At 44.3% G+C, this 27,082-nt stretch overlaps 1 protein-coding gene and 1 pseudogene across 3 annotated transcripts; one reads left to right on the top strand and one right to left on the bottom strand.

The window, feature by feature from the left end:
• Positions 1 to 314: 314 nt before the first annotated feature.
• LOC137324697 (uncharacterized) lies at positions 315 to 24,443 on the bottom strand. Of its 3 annotated transcripts, XR_010963706.1 has the most exons (4): positions 23,835 to 24,435; positions 6,550 to 6,912; positions 5,652 to 5,724; positions 315 to 1,474 (listed from the first exon to the last, which is right to left on the bottom strand). XR_010963706.1 is itself a non-coding variant. In XM_067989296.1 (3 exons), the coding sequence occupies exons 2-3, from the start codon at positions 6,570 to 6,572 to the stop codon at positions 631 to 633; spliced, it is 867 nt and encodes a 288-aa protein (XP_067845397.1). In that variant the 5' UTR covers positions 6,573 to 6,912; positions 23,835 to 24,439; the 3' UTR covers positions 315 to 630. The 3 variants fall into 3 exon arrangements, 1 of the variants encoding a protein (XP_067845397.1); XM_067989296.1 differs by lacking the exon at positions 5,652 to 5,724 and having other exon boundaries at positions 23,835 to 24,439; XR_010963705.1 differs by lacking the exons at positions 315 to 1,474; positions 5,652 to 5,724; positions 6,550 to 6,912 and adding an exon at positions 16,329 to 17,094 and having other exon boundaries at positions 23,835 to 24,443.
• Positions 24,299 to 26,675, top strand: LOC137324696 (putative nuclease HARBI1 pseudogene; annotated as a pseudogene).
• The last annotated feature ends 407 nt before the right edge of the window (positions 26,676 to 27,082 follow it).

Below are 27,082 nucleotides of genomic sequence, written 5' to 3'. Positions count from 1 at the left end.
CTAGGATTACAGCAAGAAATACTTCAAATTTGGGTGGCCACCTCATTCAAAGAGGCCACGTCCCACACTAGCTTCTCCAGTCTATCCAAGTAACTAAAGTCCCTCATCCCTGGAATCATTCTAGTAAATCTTTTCTGCACCCTCTCTAAGGCCCTCACATCTTTCCTAAAGTGCGGTGCCCAGAATTGGACACAATACTCCAGTTGTGGTCGAATCAGTGTTTTATAAAGGTTCATCATGCCTTCCTTGCTTTTGTACTCTATGCCTCTATTTATGAATTGTAAACAATTTTACAACACCAAGTTATAGTCCAACGATTTTATTTAAAATTTACAAGCTTTCGGAGGCTTCCTCCTTCCTCAGGTAAATGTCAGGAACTCCTTGAAGCCTATGCATTTACAAATCACAGAACAATAATTGGTGATTACAGATAGTCTTTGCAACTGCCCGTTGCCAAGGCAATCACAGTGTTCAGACAAAGAGGTGTTACCTACAGAGCCCCCGAATATACAGTCAACAAAAAAAAAGAAACAGAAAAAAAAAGAGAGAGGCAGAAACATCCGGAAGGCAGAGAAAGCCAGCAAATGACCCGTTATATTAAAAACAGATAGCTTTTGTTCGCTGGTGGGGTTACGTGTAGCGTGACATGAACCCAAGATCCCGGTTGAGGCCGTCCTCATGGGTGCGGAACTTGGCTATCAATTTCTGCTCGACGATTTTGCGTTGTCGTGTGTCTCGAAGGCTGCCTTGGAGAACGCTTACCCGAAGGTCGGTGGCTGAATGTCCCTGACTGCTGAAGTGTTCCCCGACTGGGAGGGAACCCTCCTGTCTGGCGATTGTTGCGCGGTGTCCGTTCATCCGTTGTCGCAGTGTCTGCATGGTCTCGCCAATGTACCATGCTCTGGGGCATCCTTTCCTGCAACGTATGAGGTAGACAACGTTGGCCGAGTCACAGGAGTATGATCCATGCACCTGGTGGGTGGTGTCCTCTCGTGTGATGGTGGTATCTGTGTCGATGATCTGGCATGTCTTGCAGAGGTTACCGTGGCAGGGTTGTGTGGTGTCGTGGACGCTGTTCTCCTGAAAGCTGGGTAATTTGCTGCGAACGATAGTCTGTTTGAGGTTGGGTGGCTGTTTAAAGGCGAGTAGTGGAGGTGTGGGGATGGCCATAGCGAGGTGTTCATCGTCATTGATGACATGTTGAAGGCTGCGGAGAACATGGCGTAGTTTCTCCGCTCCGGGGAAGTACTGGACGATGAAGGGTACTCTGTTGGTTGCGTCCCGTGTTGGTCTTCTGAGGAGGTCTATGCGATTTTTCGCTGTGGCCCGTCGGAACTGTCGATCGACGAGTCGAGCGTCATATCCCGTTCTTACTAGGGCGTCTTTCAGCGTCTGTAGGTGTCCATCGCGTTCCTCCTCGTCTGAGCAGACCCTGTGTATTCGCAGGGCCTCTTTGACGTGGTTAGGGTTGAAGCTGGAAAAGTGGAGCATCGTGAGGTTGTCCGTGGGCATCGATTTGTGCACATATACCCCCAGATCTCTCTGTTCCTGTACCCCTTTTAGAATTGTGCCCTCTAGTTTATATTGCCTCTCCTTGTTCTTCCTACCGAAATGTATCACCTCGCATTTTTCTGCGTTAAATTTCATCTGCCACGTGTCCGCCCATTTCACCAGCCTGTATGCTCTTGAAGTCTATCACTATCCTCCTCAATGTTCTCTACACTTCCAAGTTTTGTGTCATCTGCAAATTTGGAAATTGTGTCCTGTACACCCAACTCCAAGTCATTAATGTGTCTCAAGAAAAGCTGTGATCCCAGTACCGACCGCTGGGGAACACCACTGTACACCTCCCTCCAGTCCGAAAACAACCGTTCACCACTACTTTCTGCTTCCTGTTACTTAACCAATTTTGTATCCATGCTGTTACTGCCCCCTTTATTCCATGGGCTTCAATCTTGATAACAAGCCTATTATGCGGCAATTTATCAAACGCCTTTTGAAAGTCCATATACACCACATCAACTGCATTGCCCTCATCTACCCTCTCTGTTATTTCATCAAAAAACTCTATCAAGTTAGTTAAACACGATTTGCTTTTAACAAATCCTTGCTGGCTTTCCCTAATCAATCCACACTTGTCCAAGTGACTGCTAATTCTGTCCCGGATTATCGCTTCTAAAAGTTTCCCCACCACCGAGGTTGAACTGACTGACCTGTAGTTGCTGGGTTTATCCTTACACCCTTTTTTGAACAAGGGTGTAACATTTGCAATTCTCCAGTCCTCTGGCACCACCCCCCGTGTCTAAGGATGTCTGCAAATTATGGCCAGTACCTCCGCAATTTCCACCCGTACTTCCCTCAGCAACCTAGGACGTATCCCATCCGGACCAGGTGACTTATCTACTTTAAGTACAGCTAGCCTTTCTAGTACCTCCTCTTTATCAATTTTCAGCCCATCCAGTATCTCAACTACATCTTCCTTTACTGAGACTCTGGCAGCATCTTCTTCCTTGGTAAAGACAAATGCAAAGTACTCAATTAGTACCTCGGCCATGCCCTCTGCCTCCATGAGTAGATCTCCTTTTTGGTCCCTGATCGGCCGCACCCCTCCTCTTACTACCCATTTACAGTTTACATGCCCATAGAAGACTTTTGGATTCCCTTTTATGTTTGCTGCCAGTCTATTCTCATACTCTCTCTTTGCCCCTCTTATTTCCTTTCTCACTTCCCCTATGAACTTTCTATATTCAGCCTGGTTCTCACTTGTGTTATCAAGCTGACATCTGTCATATGCCCCTTTTCTCTACTGCACCTTGCTCTCTAAGTTTTTTGTCATCCAGGGAGCTCGGGCTTTAGTTGCCCTACCTTTCTCCCACATGGGAATGTACCTAGACTGTACCTGAACCATCTCCTCCTTAAAGGCTGCCCATTGTTCAATTACAGTTTTGTCTGCCAATCTTTGATTCCAATTTACCCAGGCCAGATCTTTTCTTATCTCTGAAATTGGCCCTCCTCCAATTGAGTATTTTTTCTTTAAAGTGGTCCATGTCCTTTTCCATAGCTACTCTCAACCTTATGATACTATGATCGCTGTTCCCTAAATGTTCCCCCACTGACACTTGCTCCACTTGGCCTGCCTCATTCCCCAGAACCAAGTCCAACAATGCCTCCTTCCTCGTTGGGCCGGAAACATACTGGTCAAGAAAGTTCTCCTGAACACACTTCAAAAATTCCTCCCCCTCTTAGCCCCTCATGTTATAACTATCCCAGTCTATATTAGGGTAGTTGAAATCCCCTGTTATCACAACTCTATGGCCTTTGCACCGCTCTGTAATTTCTCCTTCCTACTAGTTGGTGGCCTATAGAATACATCCAGTAGTGTAATGGCACCTCTATTGTTTCTTAACCCTAGCCAAATAGATTCTGTCCTTGACCCCTCCAGGACATCCTCTCTCTCCAGCTCTGCAATATTTTCCTTAGTCAATACTGCCACACCCCCCTCCTTTCTTCCCTTCCCTATCTTTCCTGAACACCTTGTATCCAGGAATATTTAGCACCTAATCCTGCCCTTTTTTGAGCCAGGTCTCCATTATCGCCACTACATCATATTCCCATGTGGTTAATTGCACCTGCAGCTCTCCAACCTTGCTTACCACTATTCATGCATTTACACACATGCACTGCAAACCTATTTTAGATTTTCTTGTACTGTCTGTTAGTCTGGTCCCATTTACTACCATACTATTTCTTGCTCTCGTGCTATCTTTCTCTCCCAATCCTTGTGCATCTTATTTCTCCTTTCCAATGCTACATTGGTCCCAGTTCCGTTAAGGTGCAACCCATCTGGCCCGTGCAGGTCCCACCTCCCCCAGAATTGGTCTCAATGCCCTTTCTAAGAATGATGCCTATTTGATGGCAATTAATGTCAAATTGTGGGCTGTGGGATCATACCCACTAAGGTTGAGCCTACCCAAAATCATTTCACATTATCCCCTTACAGATAGCAGAGAGAGGAAACTTTCATCCCATTGATCTGGAGTAAATCCAAACTCAGGATCCCAGATGTTAAAGAACAGTGTGCTGGTTCACTGTTCTACTCAGTCCCTGTGGTTTATTTTGCTAAGCGCTCAAAGAAGAAAAAGAGTTGCGTGACATCCACCAAATTGTGCAACTAAAAGGAAAAATTGGGTCCAATGTTATCTGATAACCTTCAACACCACTACACATCATCACATCGGGATTTATTAAAACTGAAATCTAATTTTCTATAGTCAACAGGATTGCTAACCTAGTTTCTAATTACAGACAAATTTCAATTAATAAGTATCATCTGGGAGCAACCCAGATAATTCTTATTATCCATCCTTATTGTGAAGGCTGGTCATGCAGTACATGAAGTTGAATGTAGATTCCGCACATGCACCACTTGTACTGAATCTATGTTGCTGTAAATGCGTGTCCTGTTTTATTTCTTCTGGGTCATTTAATAATACCTTGATATGTGCCCTGTAATCATTGACCAGGATTAATTTTTCAGGGTTGTATTTTGATGTGGGCAGGCAGTCTTATTCACCGTTATGGATAAGCTGATTTAATAATGAGGGTAAATTTCCACACAGTTAATTCTCAAGATAAGGGCGTCACTTGCAAGGCCGGCATTGAGTGGCCATCCCTAATTGCCCTTGAGAAGGTGGGTGGTGGGCCTTCTTCTTCAACCTCTGCAGTCCGTGTGGTGAAGGTGCTCCCACAGCGCTGTTAGGTAGGGAATTCTAGGATTTTAACCCAGTGACAATGAAGGAACAGTGATATATGTGCAAGTTGGGATGTTTTGTGACTTGGAGGGGAACTTGGAAGTGATGGTACACCTGCTGCCTTTGTCCTTCTAGGTGGTGGAGGTCGCGCGCGGGTTTGGGAGCTGCTGTTGAAGAAGCCTTGGCGAGTTACTCCCTCCACCACTGATGTAGCTTGGCTGCAGTGTGTACTATCCTATAGATAGTACACACTGCAGCCAAGTTATGTCAGTGGTGGAGGGCGTGGATGTTTAGGGTGGTGGATGGGGTGCCGATCAAGCAGACTCCTTTGTCCTGGATGGTGTCAAGCTTCTTGAGTGTTGTTGTAGCTACACCCATCCAGGCATGTGGAGAGTATTCCATCACACTCCTGACTTTTGCCTTGTGGGTGGTGGAGAGGCTTTGGGGAGTCAGGAGATGAACCACTCGCCGCAGAATACCCAACCTCTCACCTGCTCTAGTTCTTATGCCAATGGGACTCAGGGAACCAATTTAATTTGACAAAAATGGCTTCTGCCCGATTTTCCTCCCACATAAATTTACTTGCCCCGATTTTGCACCGGAAATGGTGAGGAAATTCACCCCTAATATGTGGCTTTACAAATCAGATTTCATTCAAGGTCTATGAGTTTGCTGATCTCATCTGGAGGAGAAAGAGGTCAGAAAGGTAGTAAGGTGCTACAATTGGCCTCAGTAGTGCTAGACTAAGGATGGAGGGGGTGGCGAAATGAGTCAGTGTTCCTGCTATTGATTGCTATCCAGTGACCCCTGATGGAAGATGCACGTCTATAGATTTTTCTGGGTTCAGCAGTGATGCCCTCCGTAGTCGAATAGATTGCTAAAATTATTGCTCAGGCTTACCTATGAAGAATGGCCACTCAAAGTACTGCAGGGCTTCCAAAACCTAGGAACTATATCCCGACAAGAGTCAGTGCTTAAAGAAGAAGAGGGCAGAAAAGGAAAAAGGCTAGGAGGAAAAACAACATCTGACCACATTCATATATTTTACCCAAGAAAAATTAACGCCACAGATAGCAACGGTAACAATAATCTCGAGGAAAACGGTGTGACAGCAGGATGGAAAAAAATATTTTTTGACCCTCACCCCCCCCCCCCCAAGCATAATATCTAAACAAATGGCTACAGCTTTTCTCTGATTGAATTAAGACTCCAGCTATAGATGTGGAAAAGGGAAGCTTTTCATAAAAGTAAAATTCTGCTGCAATATCCTTCTGACCCTCAGGCATTGGAATTTCACTGCTACCACTCCCCTGATTAGCTCAATGTACCTAGACCTGTTTTTGTGCCATCAGCAATCTGGTTTTACCTGGCCCACACCAGATACAACCATTGCAAAATCAGCAGTAAATGTACCAAGAGCACAATTATTCTTTAAAACAAGAGGAAAATCAGCCAAGGTTCCTGCTCCTGAGTGGATGCCAGGATAAAGCTATAATTAGGTTCAACTGTAAATTCAACAATCCAGCACTCCCAGCTTGCTTGAATGAAGCACTTGTTAGAAATATGGCTATAACACTGTAGCTCCCCTCTGGGAATGCAAGAATGGCGAACTTACCTTTAACCAAGAGCAGGCAATCTATTTTTAGGAGCAGGAACCCTGAGCAAATGGACAAAGTATTGAAGTGTGACCTGTGCCTGTGGAACCATACCTACTGCTAACCTAGAAATCTAGGAAAAGCACTAAACTCATAAATATCAATCTAACATCAATATTGGATAAAATAAGGCAATTGATTACCAGACACAAACTTCAGGATTCATTGCATGAGAATAATCTTGTAAATATCAGCCAATGGGCTTTAGAAGGAGATGATCTTGCCAGACAATCCTCTTTGACTTTTGTGATGAAATGAGGAAGTGGAAAACCATATGGTGTACTCAGATTTCCAAAAAGTCTTTGTCAGCCTTGGCTCAGTTGGTAGCACTCTCGCCTCTGAGTCAGGGTGGGGGGGGGCGGGGAGTAGTAGGAATGTACTGCAATGTCGAAGGTGCCACCCATTGGATGAGATGAGATGTTTGATCAAGGTCCTGTTTGCCTATTCGGGTGGATGGCTGAGGTCTCTTGGCTCTGTTCAAGGAGGAATGGAGATATCCTGGTGTCCTGTCCAACATATAAAAATATTATTTGCACAAAGGGTAATTAGAATGTGGAATTCTTTGATACAAGCCATTGAAGCAAAGTTCACAAATTCTTTTTAAAGGGAATTAGGGCCTGGAAGTTCCTCTTCTCACTGGAAGAGAGCAGGGGCAGGACTTACGCCTGCTGCCTTAAGCCTGCCGTGGCCCCTGAGACAAGCAAGTCTCAATTGTCAGTGCAGGGCAGGCTCCCAGTGAGATACCCGCCAGCAGGAAGAAGCCCACCACTGCTGTCAAGGAAAACTCTGCAGTTGGATCACTGCTGCAGCCCCAAAGAAACCATTACTCCAAAAGGTGTAGCAAGCAAGCCTTCTGCCACTGCCCCAGGGAGTAACACCGCCTCTTTCCTGGAGGTCCGCAGAATCAGCAGCGCAAGGCAAGTGGGGAATGGACAGCTGGCAGCCATCCTGGCAGGAGATGCGTGAGGGGAATTTGAAGTTAGGGCAAGCAGACGGTGGTAGGCCTCACCACCCAATTTCCCAATTTTCCTGCCTTTTCGACCACTATCCCACCTGATGGGATAAAATCAAAGAAATATTAACGGGTTTATGGAGTAAATAAAGAGTGAGATTACTCTAGGTGGCTTATGTGGAGAAAAACACCAGCACGGACTTGATGGCCTCGATATTTATGGGGACGGAGTGTGCTGTAATATTCTGTGATTCTATGTCGAATTACTGTGCAGCAGCAATAAACAATCAACAACACCTAAAGTTTCTAAAGTAGGCCTTTAAGAGGGTTTACAGTGACCAAATAAGTTAAATTTGTAATTCAGTCCATTTTTCTGTGAAACCGAAACTCAAAGGCGTTGCCTATGCCATGTGATAAATGTAGTTATCAGCTAAGAGTGCAATGGGACACAAGCTTGTTAAGCTGCAAATATACCCAACATCTTATCAATTGTGTTGCAGGGAAAAACTGAAGTACACAAAAGTTATATTTGTTCCAGGTCACTATTAATGTTGGCTTCTCTCTGAATTTTTTTTTACTACAGTAAAAGTATTTAAACACCTACTAACTCCTACCAGGCATTCTGCTTTGCTTTAGAGTGCCAAACAGGGCAAACATCCTCACATCCACCTCATCCAATAGCATCTACTCTTTGCTAACCATCAAATATGGGATTTGGGTGCTTTGCCACTTCATCATTTTCCCACAGACTCTATTTTCAATTTCAACATTTGTTTGTTTTCCCTTGATTTTTGCCAGCTATGTTTTTCCCCCTATGGAGCCTTTAGAAAGGCTGAAACAATTCTTGACCCCTTTAAGTGTATGAATTCCTTTAAATGTTGCCTCATCTCTTTAAGGGCTGATGATGTGCAATTTTCCCCCTTCCAGAGCTTCCCATGTAATGCTAATTGGGCTAGCACTTGTCGACATTGCACCAAGTTGACCTCCTGGAAAATCCCGCCAGGTAAGCTTGGTCCAGTGGCAGTGAGCACTAAGTTCACAGTAGTCCAGTTCTGCCACTTCAGTCGGAATGTGAAATTTCCTCTATTATGTGCATTTTTGACAACCTACCATCAAAAGGGCATTGAAACACTGGAGAGGGTTCAGCTATGGAGCAGCAAGCAAGATTCGGGGACTTAGGGCTCAATGAAGAGAGACTCACTGAACAAAATTTGTTTTAATTTAGAAGAAAAGATTAAGGGGACTTGCTTCAGGACTTTTTATTTCAATGTTGATCCCTTTCTTCCCTCTCGTCTCCTGAAGGCACAGGCGCTTCTTAGGGAAGGTTTGACAGGCACTGGCAGCTGGCTGGTACTTTGCCCAAAAAGCCATTCTTTAGGTGTGAGTTTAGACTGTGAGCATCAACAGGCTTTTCACATTGCAGAAACCTCCAAACCTGATTTGATTCTGATCTCACTTGGGTGTCCTCATGCAAGCACCTTCCAGCAGGGGTCACTAAATAGCAATCAGGAGCAGGAACCCTTGGTGATTTCCCCCCCTCCCTGGCCTGAAGCGCTGAAGCCAATTGTAGCTCTACAACTGCTAAGATCAGCTAATTCAGCACAGACTTGGCATCTAACTCTGGCCCTTCTGGTCTGAATTGCTCAGAACTACACTTAGCAGTGCCTTTATTGACTAGGCTATTTGGGGAGTTTGACCCTGGTCTTCAAAATGATGACACAGACGATGTAGATTTTTTAAAAATTCATTCATGGATGTGGGCGTCGCTGGCAAGGCCAGCATTTATTGCCCATCCTTCTTGAACCGCTGCAGTCTGTGTGGTGAAGGTACTCCTACAGTGCTGTTAGGTAGAGTTCCATCGTTTTGACCCAGCGACGATAAAGGAACGGCGATATATTTCCAAGTCAGGATGGTGTGTGACTTGGAGGGGAACGTGTAGGTGGTGGTGTTCCCATGCACCTGCTGATCCTTATCGTTTTAGGTGGTAGAGGTCGCGGGTTTGGGAGGCTTTGGCGAGTTGCTGCAGTGCACCTTGTAGATGGTACACACTGCAGCCACGTTGCGTTGGTGGTAGAGGGAGTGAATATTTAAGGTGGTGGTTGGGGTGCCAATCTAGCGGGCTGTTTTGTCCTGGATGGTGTCGAGCTTCTTGAGTGTTGTTGGAGCTGCACTCATCCAGGCAAGTGAAGGGTGTTCCATCACACTCCTGACTTGTGCCTTGTAGATGGTGGAATGGCTCTGGGGAGTCAGGAGGTGAGTCACTCACTGCAGAATACCCAGCCTCTGACCTGCTCTTGTAGCCACAGGATTTATGCAGCTGGTCCAATTAAGTTTCTGGTCAATGGTGACCCCTAGGACGTTGATGGTGGGGGCTTGCCCCTTCCTATCTCTGTAACCTCCTCCACCTCTACAACCCTCTGAGAACCCAGCGTTCCTCCAATTCTGGCCTCTTGCGCATCCCCGATTTCCTTCGCCCCACCATTGACGGCCTTGCCTTCAGCTATCTAGACCCGAAGCTGTGGATTCCCTCACTAAACCTCCACTTCTCTACCTCTCTCTCCTCTTTCAAGACGGTCCTCTTTGACCAAGCTTTTGGTCATCTGTCCTAATATCTCCTTATATGGCTCGGTGTCAAATTTTGTCCGATAACACTAAAAGCGCTATATAAACGCAAGTTGTTTTTGTAGGGGTAAAAAGTCTGCTTGTGTGCTCCTGGTGCATGCCAGCATATCATGAAATCGTGCAACCCCAATCCATGACTCTCCATCTGTTAAAATTACTAGAGGGCAAATCGTAGGCTGGATATGTGCTTCTGGCATGTTTATTGGACTGAGTGCAGAACTGGAGGACATGTGTATCAAATCAACAAGCCTCAAGTGAGAGTAGAGATTTTTTTCCTTACAGAATAATATATTTGTGGAACAGATTTCCATCGAAAAGTTAACGATGTGCTAATTACTTCCTTCAAAAACAGAGCTGAATCAGTATCTGTTAGGATTGTGAGCTCCCCTGATAGCTCTGTTGGTAAATGCAATGTCAATGTGGAATGGAGGAAAGAAACCAAGCTTCTGTCCCTGGCAAAGTTAACTGATCTCACATGGGCTGGTAGTGGGGATACTATAATTGGTCTAAGCACCACTGAACTACGAATGGAGAAATCAGCCTGGGTTCTGATCATTGTCCAGTGAATAATGCTGCAAAGTGCACATGAGGATGTTGCGTAGGGATAGGATTTAGCTCAGGTGTGATGCAGTCAAATAGACTGCCAACACTCATTGTCTAGGCCACAAGATACTGGAAGAAGCCGGAACCTTCAACAAGAATCTTCATTTTCAGAGCAGAGAAGGAAACTGGGGCAAGGGGGTTGGAGAGGGGAGGGGGATTTTAAAATCAGTTCTCGGATTGTGGGCGTCGTTACCATGCCCCAGCTGTTCGGTGTCCTTTGAAGATGACCAGGGACATGTGCGGGGACAGACTCGGCCACTACTAAGGTCTTCTCAAGATGATTCTCTAGCCTTTCAAGGCCATGCCATCACCAGTGGGGGTTGTCTCTCAATGTTTATGGGCTGCCTTTAAAAAGAGAAAACAGATGCTTTCAGCATTTGGATGTAACATGCAGTGCCCAGCTTACAGTCCACCTTGTGTGAAGGGATGACTGAACAGCATGCACGTAGTTTGAGGTGCCATATGGACTTGATGGGAAAACATGCAACAGTTATGTAAGGCAATGGAAGCCTTTCCCTTTGGCAGCCACCAAGTTGCAGTTACAGCTTTACAGACATGGCAGTTAGAGGGTAGAAGATGAGAAGGTTGGGTCAGTGCTGTCCAGGCAGCATTGCAAATGTGGCACCAAGTTATGCACTCAGTACTTGGTGCATTCGCAGTACAGGCATTCCTTTCCATTTTAGTTGACATGGTTTAGTCAGCTGTACCTTGCCACTTCTTCCTCATTTGCTCCCACGACATAGATGTGGGAGACTACACTGGCTCTGCTACTTATCTCTGGTTATGTTTGCTGCACGCTGCTTTGGATTGGAGGGTTCCCCTCATCTCCCAAAATTGCACATCCTGCAGCAGTGCATCTGGAGTCTCCGCCTTGAAGGGGGCAGTTCTGGCTCTTGGTTCTGGGCACTTAGCCATTCTCTTCTCCTCAGTGAGCCACAACAGTCAGGATGAAAAAAAATAAATAGCAGCCCTTTAAGAGCTGCTGCATTTCAGATTCACTGCCCATGTACTGCCATGGTGCTCCTTATGCTCATGGAAAATGTACATGGTGCATGTAACAATTATGTTAACGAGCTGACCTCACCAAATCCAGTGAGGTCAGATCTCACCTTTTCCAGCATGGGAATGCAGGCGCATGCCACAATCTTAAGCTATGTTCCCCACAATCAGGGAATTGGCCCTAGTACACCAACCTTACATTGAAATGAGGAGATGTTTTGGTCACCATGTTAGAGATGCGGGTTCGTGTCTATCTGACCGAAGGTGCAAATCTTTGTGCATCCCAAGAACTAGAATGGAATGTGATGTCATAGCTGAAAGATAACACGCTTAGAAATTCTAATTAGTATAAGATGAAAGAGGAAAAGATGGGGATTAAAAGGGATTATCTAAAAGGCCAAATATGATATGTGCTGACAGTCCCTCTTTATTATATGAATCATTCTCTGTTTATAACAGTAATAACACACAAAGCTAACAATTATAGTTAATCAACAAATGATTGTTGCGTAAAGCTGAATATTAATAAAACTAATTCTAGCATATGTTTTTTTGAAAAAACTGCACTAGGCAAATCTTCAAACATTGAGATTAATATATCTTACAATATTTCAGTATGCAGATGTGTACTTGGACAAATCATCAAACTTTAAGTTTGATGAAGCCGGTTTTCTGATTGGCAAAATCAGATGTGTGGGGACCAGGAAATCAGACATGCAGTAATCTGGCTTATCCCCACTAGAACCATCCCCAAATGTGACTTTGCAAGCAGGCTTAATGTCTTGCATATAAACACTGTAGCTTTGAGCAGTTTCCCAATTTTCGGATGGAAGTCCTGCCTAGGGTTAATTCCACCCATTTAAACTGGGGTTAAAAACAAACTAGAAGGAACATATGTTTTTTGGGAGTTTTGTTCCTGTTTTCTTAGGAGGGGGTGTTTCTGTTTATTTTTATCTTTTCTTTCTTGGTTTCTTTAGTTGATACAAACATGTATAAAATGTTTAAGTTAATAGGAAGGCAGTGTTGATTTTACAATCAGGCCTCCAATCAGACATTCGTTGGGTTGTGCATTATTTTGTAGGTTCAGCTTCATTTGCAGTGTGGTAAATTCCTGGCTGATATTGGGAGCTTGCCAGAGCTCATACATGGGGTTGGCCTGGACTGCTTCCAGATCCACATCCCAGCACCATCTGTCAAGTGCACCCAGACTCTATCCAAACGCTCAATGCTCCTACAATTCAGTCTCTCCTCCAATGCACCTACCCCCAGTACTTCCACACTCCAGCCAATCCCACTTCTTTCACAGCTTAGCCATCCTACTTGATCCAACAGCACAGTCACCTTTATGCCCTGTACCTGCAGGGCCCTGAACACACTCCGACTGTACACAATCTCTTTAACCCACCCAGTCTGCAGACTTTCTCTTTGAGTGCTCCACTGCAAGTTTCACCGACACCAGCTCTCTTCTTCTATATTTTCCCAGCCCATCCTATGAATATTCTCACCGGATTCCTCCCTCCATGAATGCTGCCAAAGCATAGAATCCCCGAATCCTACCAGATCAAAGTCTCAAAAAATCCCAGTACTCCCATCCTCCACAATAAGTTCCTTTTCCTCACCTCCTCCCATGCTCCAACCACACCACCTTGTCTCCTTCCTTCCGCAGCCCCCAATCCCTTCTGGCTACACCTTTTCTCTCAACCGCAAATGTTACAGCACATCTCTATTAACCTCACCACATACACCTCCAATCCATTACACTTGATACAGTATACATTTTACTTGTGCAAGTATGTTTTCCTTTTAATAGATCTATGCTGCCCACAGACATATGAAATATGACATATTCTGTTTGTTCTTTTAAACTTATACATCACTCCCAACCAATTAGAATCAACCATTTGTTTGCTTGAAGCTATTGTAAATGGGCTATAGAATTTCCAGGGTAGGAAGTGGATTCACAGGTGTCTGCTTGGAAGCACTATGTATTTCAGTTTCTATGGATGCTTTGAGCCAAAAGTGTTGTTTCCATGGTAGCATAGCTAGTGTTACTTATGCAAATCCCTGCTTTCTAGATGGGAGACTAAGTGGACCTAGTGGGATTTGAAACCATAACCTTTCAGCTACAAGCCCAGTTTCCTATCAACTGTGCCAGCCCACCTTAAATTTCTCAGTAATCAACTGCAAATTATTTCTCAATAAATCTGCACAACCAATACCCTAATTCTTAATTGTCCTTTGTAAATGGCATCATGCAGTTTTTATACAAAATGTACTGGAAGCCACTGCTGTTAAAACCACCTCATGAAGAAAATATGAATATAATAACCCTCTCTGAGTGAGTTCAAGGCATTTATCTAGTCTTGAGGATCACAGGACAATGATTAAGTGCTCAAGTTTCATTATTATGAAGTCACCTAAACTCTGAGATTATATTACTGCCTTGTGATCACTCCCGGGTATCTATTATTCCCTACTTAAATGCATATATGCTTGCAGATGATGTTTATGTGCACAACTTTAAAAAAAATCTCTCCTTTTCTCCTGAAGACTTGTTAGAACCAGCAGCCCTCACCTAAGTAGGTGCTGTTCACATGTGGGCATAAATTGTGAGTGTGCACCTTGGGACTTTTTTACCACGTTAAAAGCGCTATATAAATGCAAGTCGTAGTAGTAGTAGTGTCAGCAAGCTATTCAATCACAGACAGCATCATAGCTAAGCCCGAACCTGTTCTCCTCTGATGTTGATGCACAGGGCACTTAGTAGTAGAACTCAGTAGGTAGCATTCAGGAGTGGGACCCCCTGCTGGTCCGGGGCACTGAGGCCAATTCTAGTGTCCTAAACATTACCCTACTGAGATCAACTAATTCGACACAAACTAGAGATAGAACCTGGAAGCTGCCTGGTATATATGGCTCAGTTCCATATTGGGCAGTAAATTTACTGTATTTCACAAGAGTTCAGCTGCTGATTCAGTCACATATGTTAATGAGGAATCCTTCATAGGATACTTGTATTGGTATTGTGAACCATGAATATGCCTGTAAAGTTAGATTATTGCTGTTAAGTCAAGCAAGATGAAAAAAATATCTGTATCTGTTCAACTACTCAACATTATACAAAGATTATAATTTTGTTTTCTGTTTTCTAACCCGTGTATTTTTTGTGGTTATGTTTTTATGCAGTATGAATCTCTCAGTATTGTGTTTTCCCATTCAGCGTATCCAAGCTACTGACCTGTAATTGCAGAGAAAGATGGGACATTGCTTTATACATTTTGTCACAATGGACTAAAAATGTAACTAATTTCACAATTACAGATAATTAAGAATGTTATTGGAATTCCATGATGACGTTAGGCAGTATTGGAAATAATCTGTAAATGCTGCTGCTGTTTTTCTGCTCATAAGCTACTACCTGAACTTTAACCCGAGAACATTTTTCAGATTTTTTTAAAAATTAAGAGTCTTTTTTTTTCTTTCCTCTTCTCCTGACTTATTCTGAGTTGCAATTCCACAGGTGCCAGCAGCACTCCAATGCTTCACTCAAGTGGCTATGCTTCAGGTGTGCACCCAGATAATGAGGGGGTAAAAGTCTGCATTCCGATGACTCACTGACCTGGATAAGCTATTCTGTATTCCCATATTTTTATCTTCTAACAAGGCACAAGGGATCAGCATTGGCATGAAACTGAGAGAAAGAAGCAAGATTGGAGATACAGGAAGAAACACAGTCTGGGTGGCCAGAAGAGTTAATTTGCTGTTTAGTTTGCCAAAGTTGAAAAATAATTGTTGGCCACTGGAAATTTTCAGTATCTCACTGTGAATTATTTCTTGAAATAAAGCTACAGGAAACATGTAATAAAATGTTTGTGAGCAACTTACTGTGCTACTTCTAGCTGTCAGTTTACCTCACAAACCCAGAAAGGGACTAAAATACGGTACCACACGGTGGTGTGGAGGTACAGCATATTGGTATTCTAATTCTGAGTGCCACAGAGTGATAAGATCAGGTTTATGCCTGTGATTTCCCATATCACAAGCTGAATGCCAAGTCAAGGCCATGCTCTTTGCTGTAAGAAGAAAAAATATGAAGGTAAATCTTCTTGTGGCACTGTTTTTCACCTGCTAGCAGACAGCTACAGAAAGACAAAGAGAGGCCGGGAGCACGGGATGGGGACGTCTAGAAAAGACGGACAGAAATAAAATCATATTCAAAAAGTGATACCCCATGACTCTCAGTGACAGTTTGGTGGGTAAATGCACCACCTGGTGTGATACGTAGTCATATAGATCAGGAAGGTTCCAAGTTTGATCCCTAGTTTGTGCTGAGTTGAGTGATCACTACATACTATTGTCAGCTTGGCTCAGTTGGTGGCATTTTTGCTTCTGAGTCAGAAAGGTTGTGGGTTTAGCCATGACAGAGTTGAGTATATAATCAAACTGACACAACAGTGCAGTACTGAGGGAGTGCTACTGTTATTGGAGGTTCCATCACTTGGATGAGATGTTAAGCCACAATCTGTCTATTCCGGTGAATGTAAAAGATCTCAAGGCATTATTTGAAGGACAGCATGTTGTCCTATCCAACAATCTCCCTTACCCAGCACCAGCAAAAACAGATTATCTGGTCATTCGTTCAGTCGTTTGCTGTTTTTGGAATCTTGCTCTGTGTAAATTACCTACATATCAAGTTATTGCACTTCAAAAAGTAATACTTCCTTAAAATTTCAAAATATACTTTATTTTATAAAATTTAAGGATACACACAGTTCAATGTAGATGACACAATTACAATTCAAAAACAATACAATACAGATCATACATAATATGATTCCATTACGACAATTTAAAATACAGTGCATATCTACTAATACATGCTGTACAAGGTGAAATGGCCTTACACGGTGGCCTTTCCCCACAGAGCCTGTGCGAGGCCGCACTTTGCTTCAGTGCATCCCGCAGCACATACTCCTGGACCTTGGAGTGTGCCAGACGGCTGCGTTCAGTCGTGGACAGCTCCTTCAGCTGGAAGACCAGCAGGTTTCAGGCAGACCAAAGGGCCTCCTTCATCAAGTTGATGGTCTTCCAGCAGCAGTTGATATCTGTCTCGGTGTGCGTCCCAGGGAGTGCATAGCGTCCCGTGTTACCGGGTTGTTGGGGATGAGCCAGGACAGATGCCAACGCATCTCTCTCCACGCCTTCTCCGCAAAGGGGCAGTCCATCAGGAGTTGGATGACGCTCTCATCCCCACTGCAGCCTCGAAGGCAGCTCGCGGTGGCGCTGAGATTCCGAGCATGCAGGAAAGACAGTTCTGGGAGGGCCCTTCTCACCACCATCCAAGCTACACCCTGGTACCTGTTGGTCAGTTCCAGCGACGTTCTGACAGCCTTATGGTCGAAGGGGTTCCTCCTCAGGAACTTCTCCAACTGGGACATGTAGTGGGGTACGATCCAGCTGGACGGGACGTCCTGTGTCTGCTCAGCCAGCGTGGCTGGACCCAGTCTCCTCCCTGTGTTTTAACATTGTGCAATGGTTTTTGATGTACTTTATTTTGTTTCTTTTTCCCTGATCCGGCCCTTCACACTTGGTTTCACCAGGCGTGAATCAGAAGCAGTGGGCAAGCCACCCAGGTAAGTTAAAAATCATTCTAAGTACGTAATCTGTCACAAGTAAAGTGCCTTAAGTACCTCAATGAGGTACATTTGGCTCTTTAACTATCATCCCGCCGGCTTTAATTGCCAGCGGGACTTCCAGATTCAGGACGCCCGCGCGCACACAGGTGTGTCAGTGGGGAACTCGGAAGTCGGCGAGTTGGAGCCGGCTTCTGAACCCGAACGGGATTTCCCTGATTTTCAGAGCCCCCCCGCCCCCGCAATTTCCCCATAAAATTGAGCCCTTAGTATTTACATACTGGGACTCTACACACATCTTGAGGCAGCCACACACAAAGGTGACCATCAGGGCACCCTCCCCCACTTTGTCTGGGGGCTTGTACATGGTGTCCCTGCGGACGCGTTCTACCGTAGACCTCCAAAGTGGAAAATAACCTGGGTGACTGTGACGACGGAGCGGTAGGGAATGGGCCAGATCTTGGCCATGTAGAGCAACACCGCGAGTACCTCACACCTTATCACCAGGTTCCTGCCGGCCATGGAGAGGGAGTGCCCCCCCCCCCACATACCAAAGCTTCTGTTTGGCCTTGGCAACCCGCTCCTCCCAGTTCTTGGTGCAGGCCAGAGGCCTCCCCGAACCAGAACCCCAGCACCTTCAGGTGAAGGGGTCAAAGGATCAGGTTTCCCACCTGCCAAAGAACATGGCCTCGATCTTACTATAGCTCACTTTGGCCCGAGGCCAGCTTGAACTGGTCGCAGATGCCCATTAGTCTGTGGACCGACCGCTGGTCAGAGCAGAAGACAGTGACGTCGCCCATGTACAGGGAGGCCTTAACCTGAGATCGTCACCCTCCTGATACCTGTGTCCTTCCTGATGGACACGGCAAATAGCTCGATACAACACATGAACAAGACCACAGAGAGAGGACAGCCTGGCCTGACTCCAGATCTGATCGGAAAGCTCTCCGATTCCCACCTGTTGATTAGGACTGCGCTACGGATGTCCGCGTAGAGCAGTCAGATCCAATCGCGGATTCCCTCCCCAAACCCCATTTTGGAGAGCACATGTGGGATATTCTGTCGAAGGCCTTCTCCTGGTCCAAGCTGATGAGTCAGGTGCTCACCCCCTGTCCTGCACATTGGCGACCATATTCCTGAGTAGCGCAAGGCTATCAGAGATCTTCCTGCCGGGTATAGTACAGGTCTGATGGGGGTGGATCACTAGCTCCAGAGCAGACTTGAACCTGTTGGCAATGACCTTAGACAGAATCTTGTAGTCGACATTTAGCAAGGAAAAGGGTCGCCAATTTCTGATTTCTTCTCTCTCCCCCTTCCACTTGTAGATGAGGGTGATGATGCCTTTCCTCATGGACCCTGGCATGCTGCCTGCCAGAAGCATACCACTGTACCCTTCCAGCAGACTATGACCCCGGGCTGGAGAGTCTAGAACTAGGGGTCACAGTCTCAAGATAAGGGGTCAGCCATTTAAGACTGAGGTGAGGAAAAATTTCTTCACTTAGAGGTCTGTGAATCTTTGGCATTTTCTACCCTAGAGGGCTATGGATGCTCAATCGTTGAGTATATTCAAAACTGAGATCGATAGATTTTTGGACACTAAGGGAATCAATGGATATGGGGATAGGGCGGGAAAGTGGAAGTGAGGTAGAAGATCAGCCATGATCTGATTGAATGGCAGAGCAAGTTCGAGGGGCCGTGTGGCCTTCTCCTGCGCCTATTTCCTACGTTCTTATGTGAGAAAATTTCTGGTTACATTAGTGACTCATAACAAAGACCAATGATATAAAAGATGAAGACCTGTTAAAAGCCAGTATAATATTGAATTTTAAAAGTACATTTGACACAGCTTTGTAACAGTGAAATCTTTCAATAACAACTAACAAACATAATTCTTGGGGGAAAAAGTGATACTTTCAGCTTTCAAATTGTTATGTTTTTCCATTTCTCTTCGACCCTCTGCTAAAGGTGCTGACAATGTTATCCCAGGCACCAACAGCCTTCTGGTACCTTGCCTAAGTGGCCACTCTTCATGTGCAAGCCGTGTAGATGCTATAATTGGCTTTTGTACCCCGAAAAAGGTCAACCAATGTTTCTGCTCCTGACTGCTATCAAGTGACCCCTGCTGGAAAGTGCACGTGTGTGGACATCAGATGAGGGTAGAATCAGGCTTGGCTCCATGATAAAATAGTTTGCCAGCACTCTGTCATGAAGAATGGCCACTTGGTTAAAGTACAACGCAGCCAAAAAGAGTCAATTCCTTCAGCAGAGGAGGGGATAAAACCAAGAAAAAGGACTATTTTGAGTTACTAATGCATACAAAATAACATATGGCAATGACATTTTCAGAAAACACCTGCTGCCAAGCACTTAAGGAATGCAGGTCAATGAAAGAAAAATTACTGCTCCAGCTCTTGAAAGAACTATCAATAAAGACTGGCTGTGGACTTAGATAATTTTCCCAAGAACGATTTTTAGTTGTTATTGAAAGATTTCACTGTGTAGGCACAATAGCTTGTCAAATGTACTTTTTAAAATGAATATTAGTTTGGCTTTTAACAAGTCTTCATCTTTTATTCTACCACTCTTTTTTTGTTATGAGTCACTAATATGACAAGGGGTTTTTACCTAAGCATTTTGCAAGCTAGAAGGATAAATTAGCATTTTAGTATTGTGTGTAGGTGCACTGTCATATCGTCAAAAAATTCTAATTTTTGTTAAAAATTTGCTTATTTCCCTTTCTCTCACTATCTTTGTAACTTAACTCAGTCCATGCAACTTCTACAGTTTATAAGAAGTAGAAATGCTGCCAGAGCTTTCAAAATCCAGACATGTTTTCTGTCATATCATCGAGTTATATTGAAACTAGTGGTGTCGTCATAATTTGGTATTTTATTTATTATCATCACAAAATTCCAAGAGATTACATGCTTTCAAGTGGGGTTGGGAATATATATATTGTGATGCACAAGACATCACAATTGTGTGGTACAGGCTGGGTGGACCAGAGGGTTATGCCCCTTGAATCGCAGATAAAATGGAACTCAAATAGATTGTTTGCATTTCTCAAGGGAAATGTTGTAAGTCAAATTAAAAGGACTCAAGGTGGAAAAAGCACCAGGGCAAGATTAATTTATCCCGGGGTACTGAAGGAAATGGCAGATTGTTGGTGATGCCCTAGTAAACATTTTCAAATAGTTTAATAGGAACAAGGGAGGTGCCAGATGATTGGAAGAAAGCACATATGGTGCCCTTATTTAAAAAAGGATTCAAATCACAATCTGGAAAATATAGACCTGTGAGTTTAACCTCTATAGTGGGAAAATTAATGATCATTTGGAATGCTCAGACTTGACAGGGGATCCCCAACAAAGCTTCAGAAACAGAGATCATATTTGACAAACCTGATGATCTTTTTTAAAGATGTTGCTGAGTGGTGGATCAGAGAGATTTGGTAAACTTTATCTACTTGGGTTTCCAAAAAGCTTTTTGATAAGATGCATCATTAGGAACTGTGTGCTAAGATTAAATCCCATGGTGAGAAGGATAAAATGGCAAGACAGATTGGCTAAAGCACTGAAAAAAAAGGTTAGTCTTATATGGGTTAGCTTTCCAATGGGGTCTGGTGACTAGAGGGATGCCCCAGGGTTCGGTGTGAAGAACCCTTCTGTTTATTATTTTTATTAGTGATCTGGAGCAGGGCATAAATAGTAGTTATTAAATTTGAGGATGAAATGAAATTGTGTGGTAAAATTAGGACCTTAGAAGAAGGAAATTGCAACTGGACTTAGATTGAATGTGGAAATTAATTCAAGATTGGCAAATGTCTTTCAGTATAGAAAAGTATGCAGTTGTGCACATAAATGAATAGAATTTAGATATAACATGTGTGGGTGTAGGTTAACGTAACAGAAAGGGAGAGAGATTTGGGAGTGATCATTGACGGCTCCCTAAAGGTTCAAGTGCAGTGTCAGGAGGCTGCAGCCAAAGCATACAGGATTTGAGGCTGTATTGCCCAGATTATTCACTACAAAACTACAGCCATAATAATAGGGTAGTATAAGGCTTTGATGAGACTTCATCTGGAGTAATGTGTACAATTTTTATCTCTTCAGCTCAAGAAGGCCATTGTGGCCCTCAAGAAAGTATGGAGAAGACAACGAGGATGGTCCCTGGCCTGTGCATTGAGCTATTGATTTCAATGGAAATAAAAAGTGGGAGAGATGTAAAACGGGCTTCCGACTCGCTATCACCCATTTTACACTATCGCACAAAGTCAAGATCTACCCTCATGTCTGTATTCCCCTTCCCCCCAACCTTGTTGAAAACAATGTGATGGCAAGAAATGACGGCCTGGGTTGGTAAAAATTAATGGTTAGACATCACATTATTAAAAACTGTTTCCCACTATACAGCCCATTTCTACCTCCCTCGCAAGATACAGAAATACAACAACCCAGTATAGGAATTATTTCAGCTGGTTCCTGTCCCACCAAATTTGTTTACTTTTGTCTTGACTTTATTCTTTCTCCTCTTGTTCAGTCTCTACCCACCCATATTTGAGACAATTCTGATACCCTCTACTACTACTATGATTTCAGGTTCCCCAACCCCAATATCTCCTTTCCACAATGGACATGCAGACCCTCTACACCTCCATTCATCATCAGGATAGTCTCCAGGATCACTTCTTTCTTGAACAATGTCCCAACCAGTCCCTATCCAATGCCACCTTGTTGAGTTCACTTTGAACAACTTTTAATTCCACTCACTCCCTCAGATAAAAGATATTGCTATTGGATCCATGTTGGTGGTAGGATATTTTTGAACTTTCTTTGGTCCAATCTTATTCCGGCCTCTTTCTGACCTCTCCCTCCATTACACCGACCACCACATTGGTGCTGCCTCCTACGTACATTTTGATCTTGAGAATTTCATCAACTATGTTTCCAATTTTCATCCTTCCCTCAACTTCATGTGGTCCATCTCTGACTCTTCCCTTTCCTTTCTACACTTCTCTCACTCCACCTCCAGCAACTGGCTTTCCATAGCCATATATTACATGCCCAATGATTATGTTTCTTCTCAAGGATTATGTTTCTTCTCATCCTGCTTTCTATAAAGATTCCATTCCTTTTTCAGTTTCTCTGTCTCCATTATATGTGATGATGTGGAGATGCTGGTGATGGACTGGGGTGGACAAATGTAAGGAATCTTACAACACCAGGTTATACTCCAACAAATTTATTTTAAAATCACAAGCTTTCGGAGATTATCCCCTTCGTCAGATGAAGGGGATAATCTCCGAAAGCTTGTGATTTTAAAATAAATTTGTTGGACTATAACCTGGTGTTGTAAGATTCCTTACATTTGTCCATTATATGTGTTCTGCTGACTCCAACTTCCACACCAGGGCTTCTGAAATGCTCCCCTTTTCCTCAGCTGAGGTTTACCCTCCACAGTTGAGGTCAACAGAACCCCTGATTGCTTCCACCCCATTACCCATTCATCTGCTCATACCTCCACCCTTCCACTCACCGCAACAGTAGGATACCCTCATGTCCTCCCCTTCCCCCTCAGCAGCCTCTGCATTTGCCAGATTATATACTGTCATTTCTGCCACTTAGAGAATGATCCCACCATCAAGCACATTTTACCCTCCTCACTTTCTATGGGGCACTTCCCCCTGCTCCATTTTTCGCCACCCAACCACCACCGTCTTTCTATTCGCACTTTCCCTTACAACTGCAGCAGATGCAACACATGCTCATCCACCTCCTCCAATATCACTGTCGAGGGTCAGAAACACTCCCTCCATATGAGGCACCAATTTACATGTACTTCCCCCAATCTAGTATACAATATTCATTGCTCACATTGCGGTGTCCTCTACATTTGAGAGTCCAAATGCTGATTGGATGACCACTTTGCTGACTAGCTCCATTCGATTCACAAGTGTGACCCAACCTCCCTGTGGTGCACCACTTTAACTCCCATTCTTACTCTGTCCTTCGCCTCCTACACTGTTGCAACCAGACTCAACAGAAACTTTAGCAAGTGTCTCATCATTTTGCTGAGCACTTGGCAGCTTTCTGATCTGAACATTAACTTCAGTAGTTCCAGAGCTTACCTAAATACCCTATTTTCTTTACAGGAGTAAATATTGTTGATATGAGATGGGTCTTTTGGCATCCAGCGAGAAGAGAAATGGGTTGATATTTTGGGTGTAGACCTTTTGTCAGAGCACAGTTCAATCAGAAGGATCTGCAACTGGAGTAATGGTAATTTTTCCAGGACTGGCAAATCTACTGTTTCTAACACTGGATTTTCATTTCCCACCAACTGCACCTGCAGGTTCTTCCCTTTCTCTTTCTTTATCTAGTTTCCCACATTGTCTTTTCTTTTTCCTCTGTGGGCTCTCCCTCTTTTTTTGCCGTCAACTATTTGCATGTTCTTTTAAAGTCTTTCCATCGTCTTTCTGAGATAACCTTTATGTTATCTAACAATCTTCTATTAAGCACTTTGCGGATCAGTTAACTAATTAACTTTTGCTCTGTGTTTGGCGTATCTGTTGATTCTTTCCTCCCTTTTTGATTCCAACCCTAATAAAATGCTGGCTTACCTTTCAGTTATCAGTTGGGGTCGCGGAAGAGAAGCAAAATGGACCCACCGTCTTCTCTCTTCAGAGATGTTGACTGACCTGCAGTGTATTTCCAACATTTTCTTACAAATCTTTTAGTCTAACCTGGGTTTTCCTCTCTCTGCCAAGATCAATTGATTTGTTACTGGCTGATGGTGATATTGGTAAAGGGGGCATTGTCAATGGTCAATCCGATTGGGAAAACACTTTTTAAAAAATCGATGTCTGCCTAGCTTAATCCACGAGTTCACTCACAACAATTTACCATGTTGTATTTCTGTCCATTCTGCGGCTTATCGGTCTTATTTTCAGCACTTAGATGGAAATAGTGCTGGGTCTTAACACAGGCCGAGACAAAATGGCCGAGCAAAATCATGGACGACGCGCATCGTGCGGTTGACTGCAGTTCCGTCGCCTCCTGCGTGCGCATGTGCAGTTTCGCGCGCGCGCGCCCGTGTTCGAAAACAACTTTTCGCCAACGGCCACGCGTGCGGACTGGCGGTAACCAAGTGAGGTAAATTGAGGGAGAGCGGCGCGCAGAGGGCGTCCGTCTGAGTGCCGCTCTCCCTGCCAACTTCACCGCCAGGCCTCGGCGGTGGCCTTGTTCCGGAGCAGTTTATCGGCCCAGTACAGCTTGCTCCCACCCCCTCTCTCCCTATGTACACGTGGCTCGGGTTCGGTCTTCCCCCTGTTTGTGTGCAAGAAATCCCGCCGCAGTTCTCCAAAGGGCTGGTTAAAAGATTTGAAACCCGGTCGGTACTTCAGGTGGGGGGAAAAAAAGAAAATGATCCGGTCCGCGAGAGAAAGTGTTCGAGTTTCGCCGTTCGGTGGTAGTGGTGGCTGTATCCCGCACGGAGACAAAGTAAGGCGGCCCTTTGTATTCCATGTTTTGATGCACGTTTAGCAAGCATCTATCGAGAGATCCTAATTCCTTGTAATTTACTGTTGGTATAAGGGCACGATTAGGCCTGTGAGTCTTCTAGTCTTTGCACGTAGTGCTTTTCTTTCTATTCGTTGCAGTTTTAAGCGTGAAAAAATCCCTAGCGCCTTCCAAAGCTTTTCTTACATCAATGTACATAATCGGAAAGAATTGCATTAAAGAAACTCCGTTAATGGTACTGTACAACAACAATATTACATTTTTTTCTGTTGGGCATCTTTATTTATTTTGACCTATTAATGATGCCTAGGGCACTTGCCATATTGATTTTATGTTTCCGTTTGGTGACACTGGGGCAACTTAGTGTCACCCCTACAGGTTTATCAAAAAAAAAGCGTAATGTGCATTGAGGAGATAAATTTATGAGTTTGCATTAAAGTATTCCGAATTATATGCATCCAAAATTGCCTCTGTAGGCAAAATGCTGTCATGAGTCTACTAATGCTTTCACATGTCAAGCAGCAGTTATGATGTGAAAATTTCCACTAGCTGGTTTCTTATCCTAATTACTCCCATTTTAACCAGGAGTGAAAGCAGGAGAGAGAACAGGCTGACTTTAAGTGGTTAGCAGAGAGTCTATGATCATTGGCAACAAGAGACTTTGAGCAGCATGGGTGCGGCATCAAGTTTATTGTTGGACATGCTGGAGGAGGAGGAGGAACAGGAGCAACAGGAGACCACAGCAAGGGAAGTCCGAAGGCATAGGAGGCGGACCTTCAGGACTCGGTATTACCCAAGGCACCGAGAATACCATGCACGGGTCAGCTACCGTGACCTCAGCGAGGACCAGTGTGTGAGGAGGCTGCGTCTCAGCAAAGATGCTATTTCTGATCTATGTCAGCTCCTGCAACCGGACTTACAGCCAAGGAGCAATATCCAAACGGCACTCTCAGTGGAAGTTAAAGTGACCACTGCATTAAACTTCTACGCAACTGGGTCCTTCCAGGCACCAGCTGGACACATAACTAGGATCAGTCAGTATGCAGTTCATCGCTGCATCACTGAGGTAACGGATGCCCTCTTTCGGCATGCCCCTGCATATGTACGGTTCGACAGTACCATGGAGCAACAGTTGGAGAGACAAACACAATTTTTTCAGAGGTGTGGAATTCCTCGAGTGCAAGGCTGCATTGATTGTACACACATTGCTATTCGTGCACCATACCACAATGCCCTCTCTTTTGTCAATAGAAAGGGTTATTGCTCACTTAATGTACAGATGGTATGTGACCACAGGCAGAAAATTATGCAAGTAACTGCTCATTTTCCGGGCAGTGTTCCCGATGCACACATCTTGATGGAATCGAGGGTTCCACAACTGTTCGAGACAGAAAACGGATTGCATGGTAGGCTCCTAGGGGATGTAAGCTACCCACTTAAAACTTGGTTGCTGACACCATTACGAAATTCCCATACCCCTCAGGAAAGAGCCTATAATGAGGCACATTCCAGGGGAAGAAATATAATATGGCACACTTTTGGATTATTAAAACAGCGCTTCCGATGTCTAGACCGCTCTAGTGGTGCCTTGCAATATGAGCCAGAAAGAGTTGGCAGAATAATAGTTGTATGCTGCATGCTGCATAATATTGCCGTTGAAAGAGGTGTACGGCTGCTTGGTGAAGATGAGTGGCAGCAGCCAGACAGGCCCCAGGAAGAGGATGAGGATGAAATCGATCCTCCTGCAGATGACCATCCATTGCCGGAAGCTTCACAGATGAGGCGGGATCTCATCAAGGAATTTTTTCATTAAGGCCTCCCTAGCTTTCGCAGTGTAGAGGCAATTAGTTGTTTATTTATAACTGCGTACTGTGTTTCCTAACATGCTCTTTTACTTGCTGACAGGTGTATCTTAATATTTGTAATAAATAACATACAATGTTTACTGTGTTCGTAACTTTTTATTTCAGTGAGACTGTATGAATGCTGTGTGAATATCATAGTAATGTAGTGTTTTTTCTACGTGATCCTCTAGTGGAGTGATGAATTCCGGAGAGGTCCTAGCTGCCAACCTACTTCACTGTGATGCAGACTTGGTGCTCCCTAAGAGACCAGGCCGTCTGACCTGTTGTTAAGGGCTCTGTATGCTTGCTGCAGCCTCCCCTGTTAGGTTGCCAGATGCATTTGCTGGCAAGGACTTTGTGGTGGTGACTTGAAAGTTAGTTGCCATTGATGGAGGGGGTTCCTCAATTCCTGTTGCACCAAAGCCATTGTCCTTTCCATCCCAGTATGCACATTTTGGTCTAGTGAAACAAGAGATGTGTTAAGTTGCTATTGCTCATATAACCTA

The sequence above is a fragment of the Heptranchias perlo genome, chromosome 8 (assembly GCF_035084215.1).
Source record: "Heptranchias perlo isolate sHepPer1 chromosome 8, sHepPer1.hap1, whole genome shotgun sequence".
NCBI classification, from domain to species: Eukaryota; Metazoa; Chordata; class Chondrichthyes; order Hexanchiformes; family Hexanchidae; genus Heptranchias; species Heptranchias perlo.
Note: the sequence above shows the minus strand (reverse complement) of the source record. Positions and strands in the feature narration are given on the sequence as shown.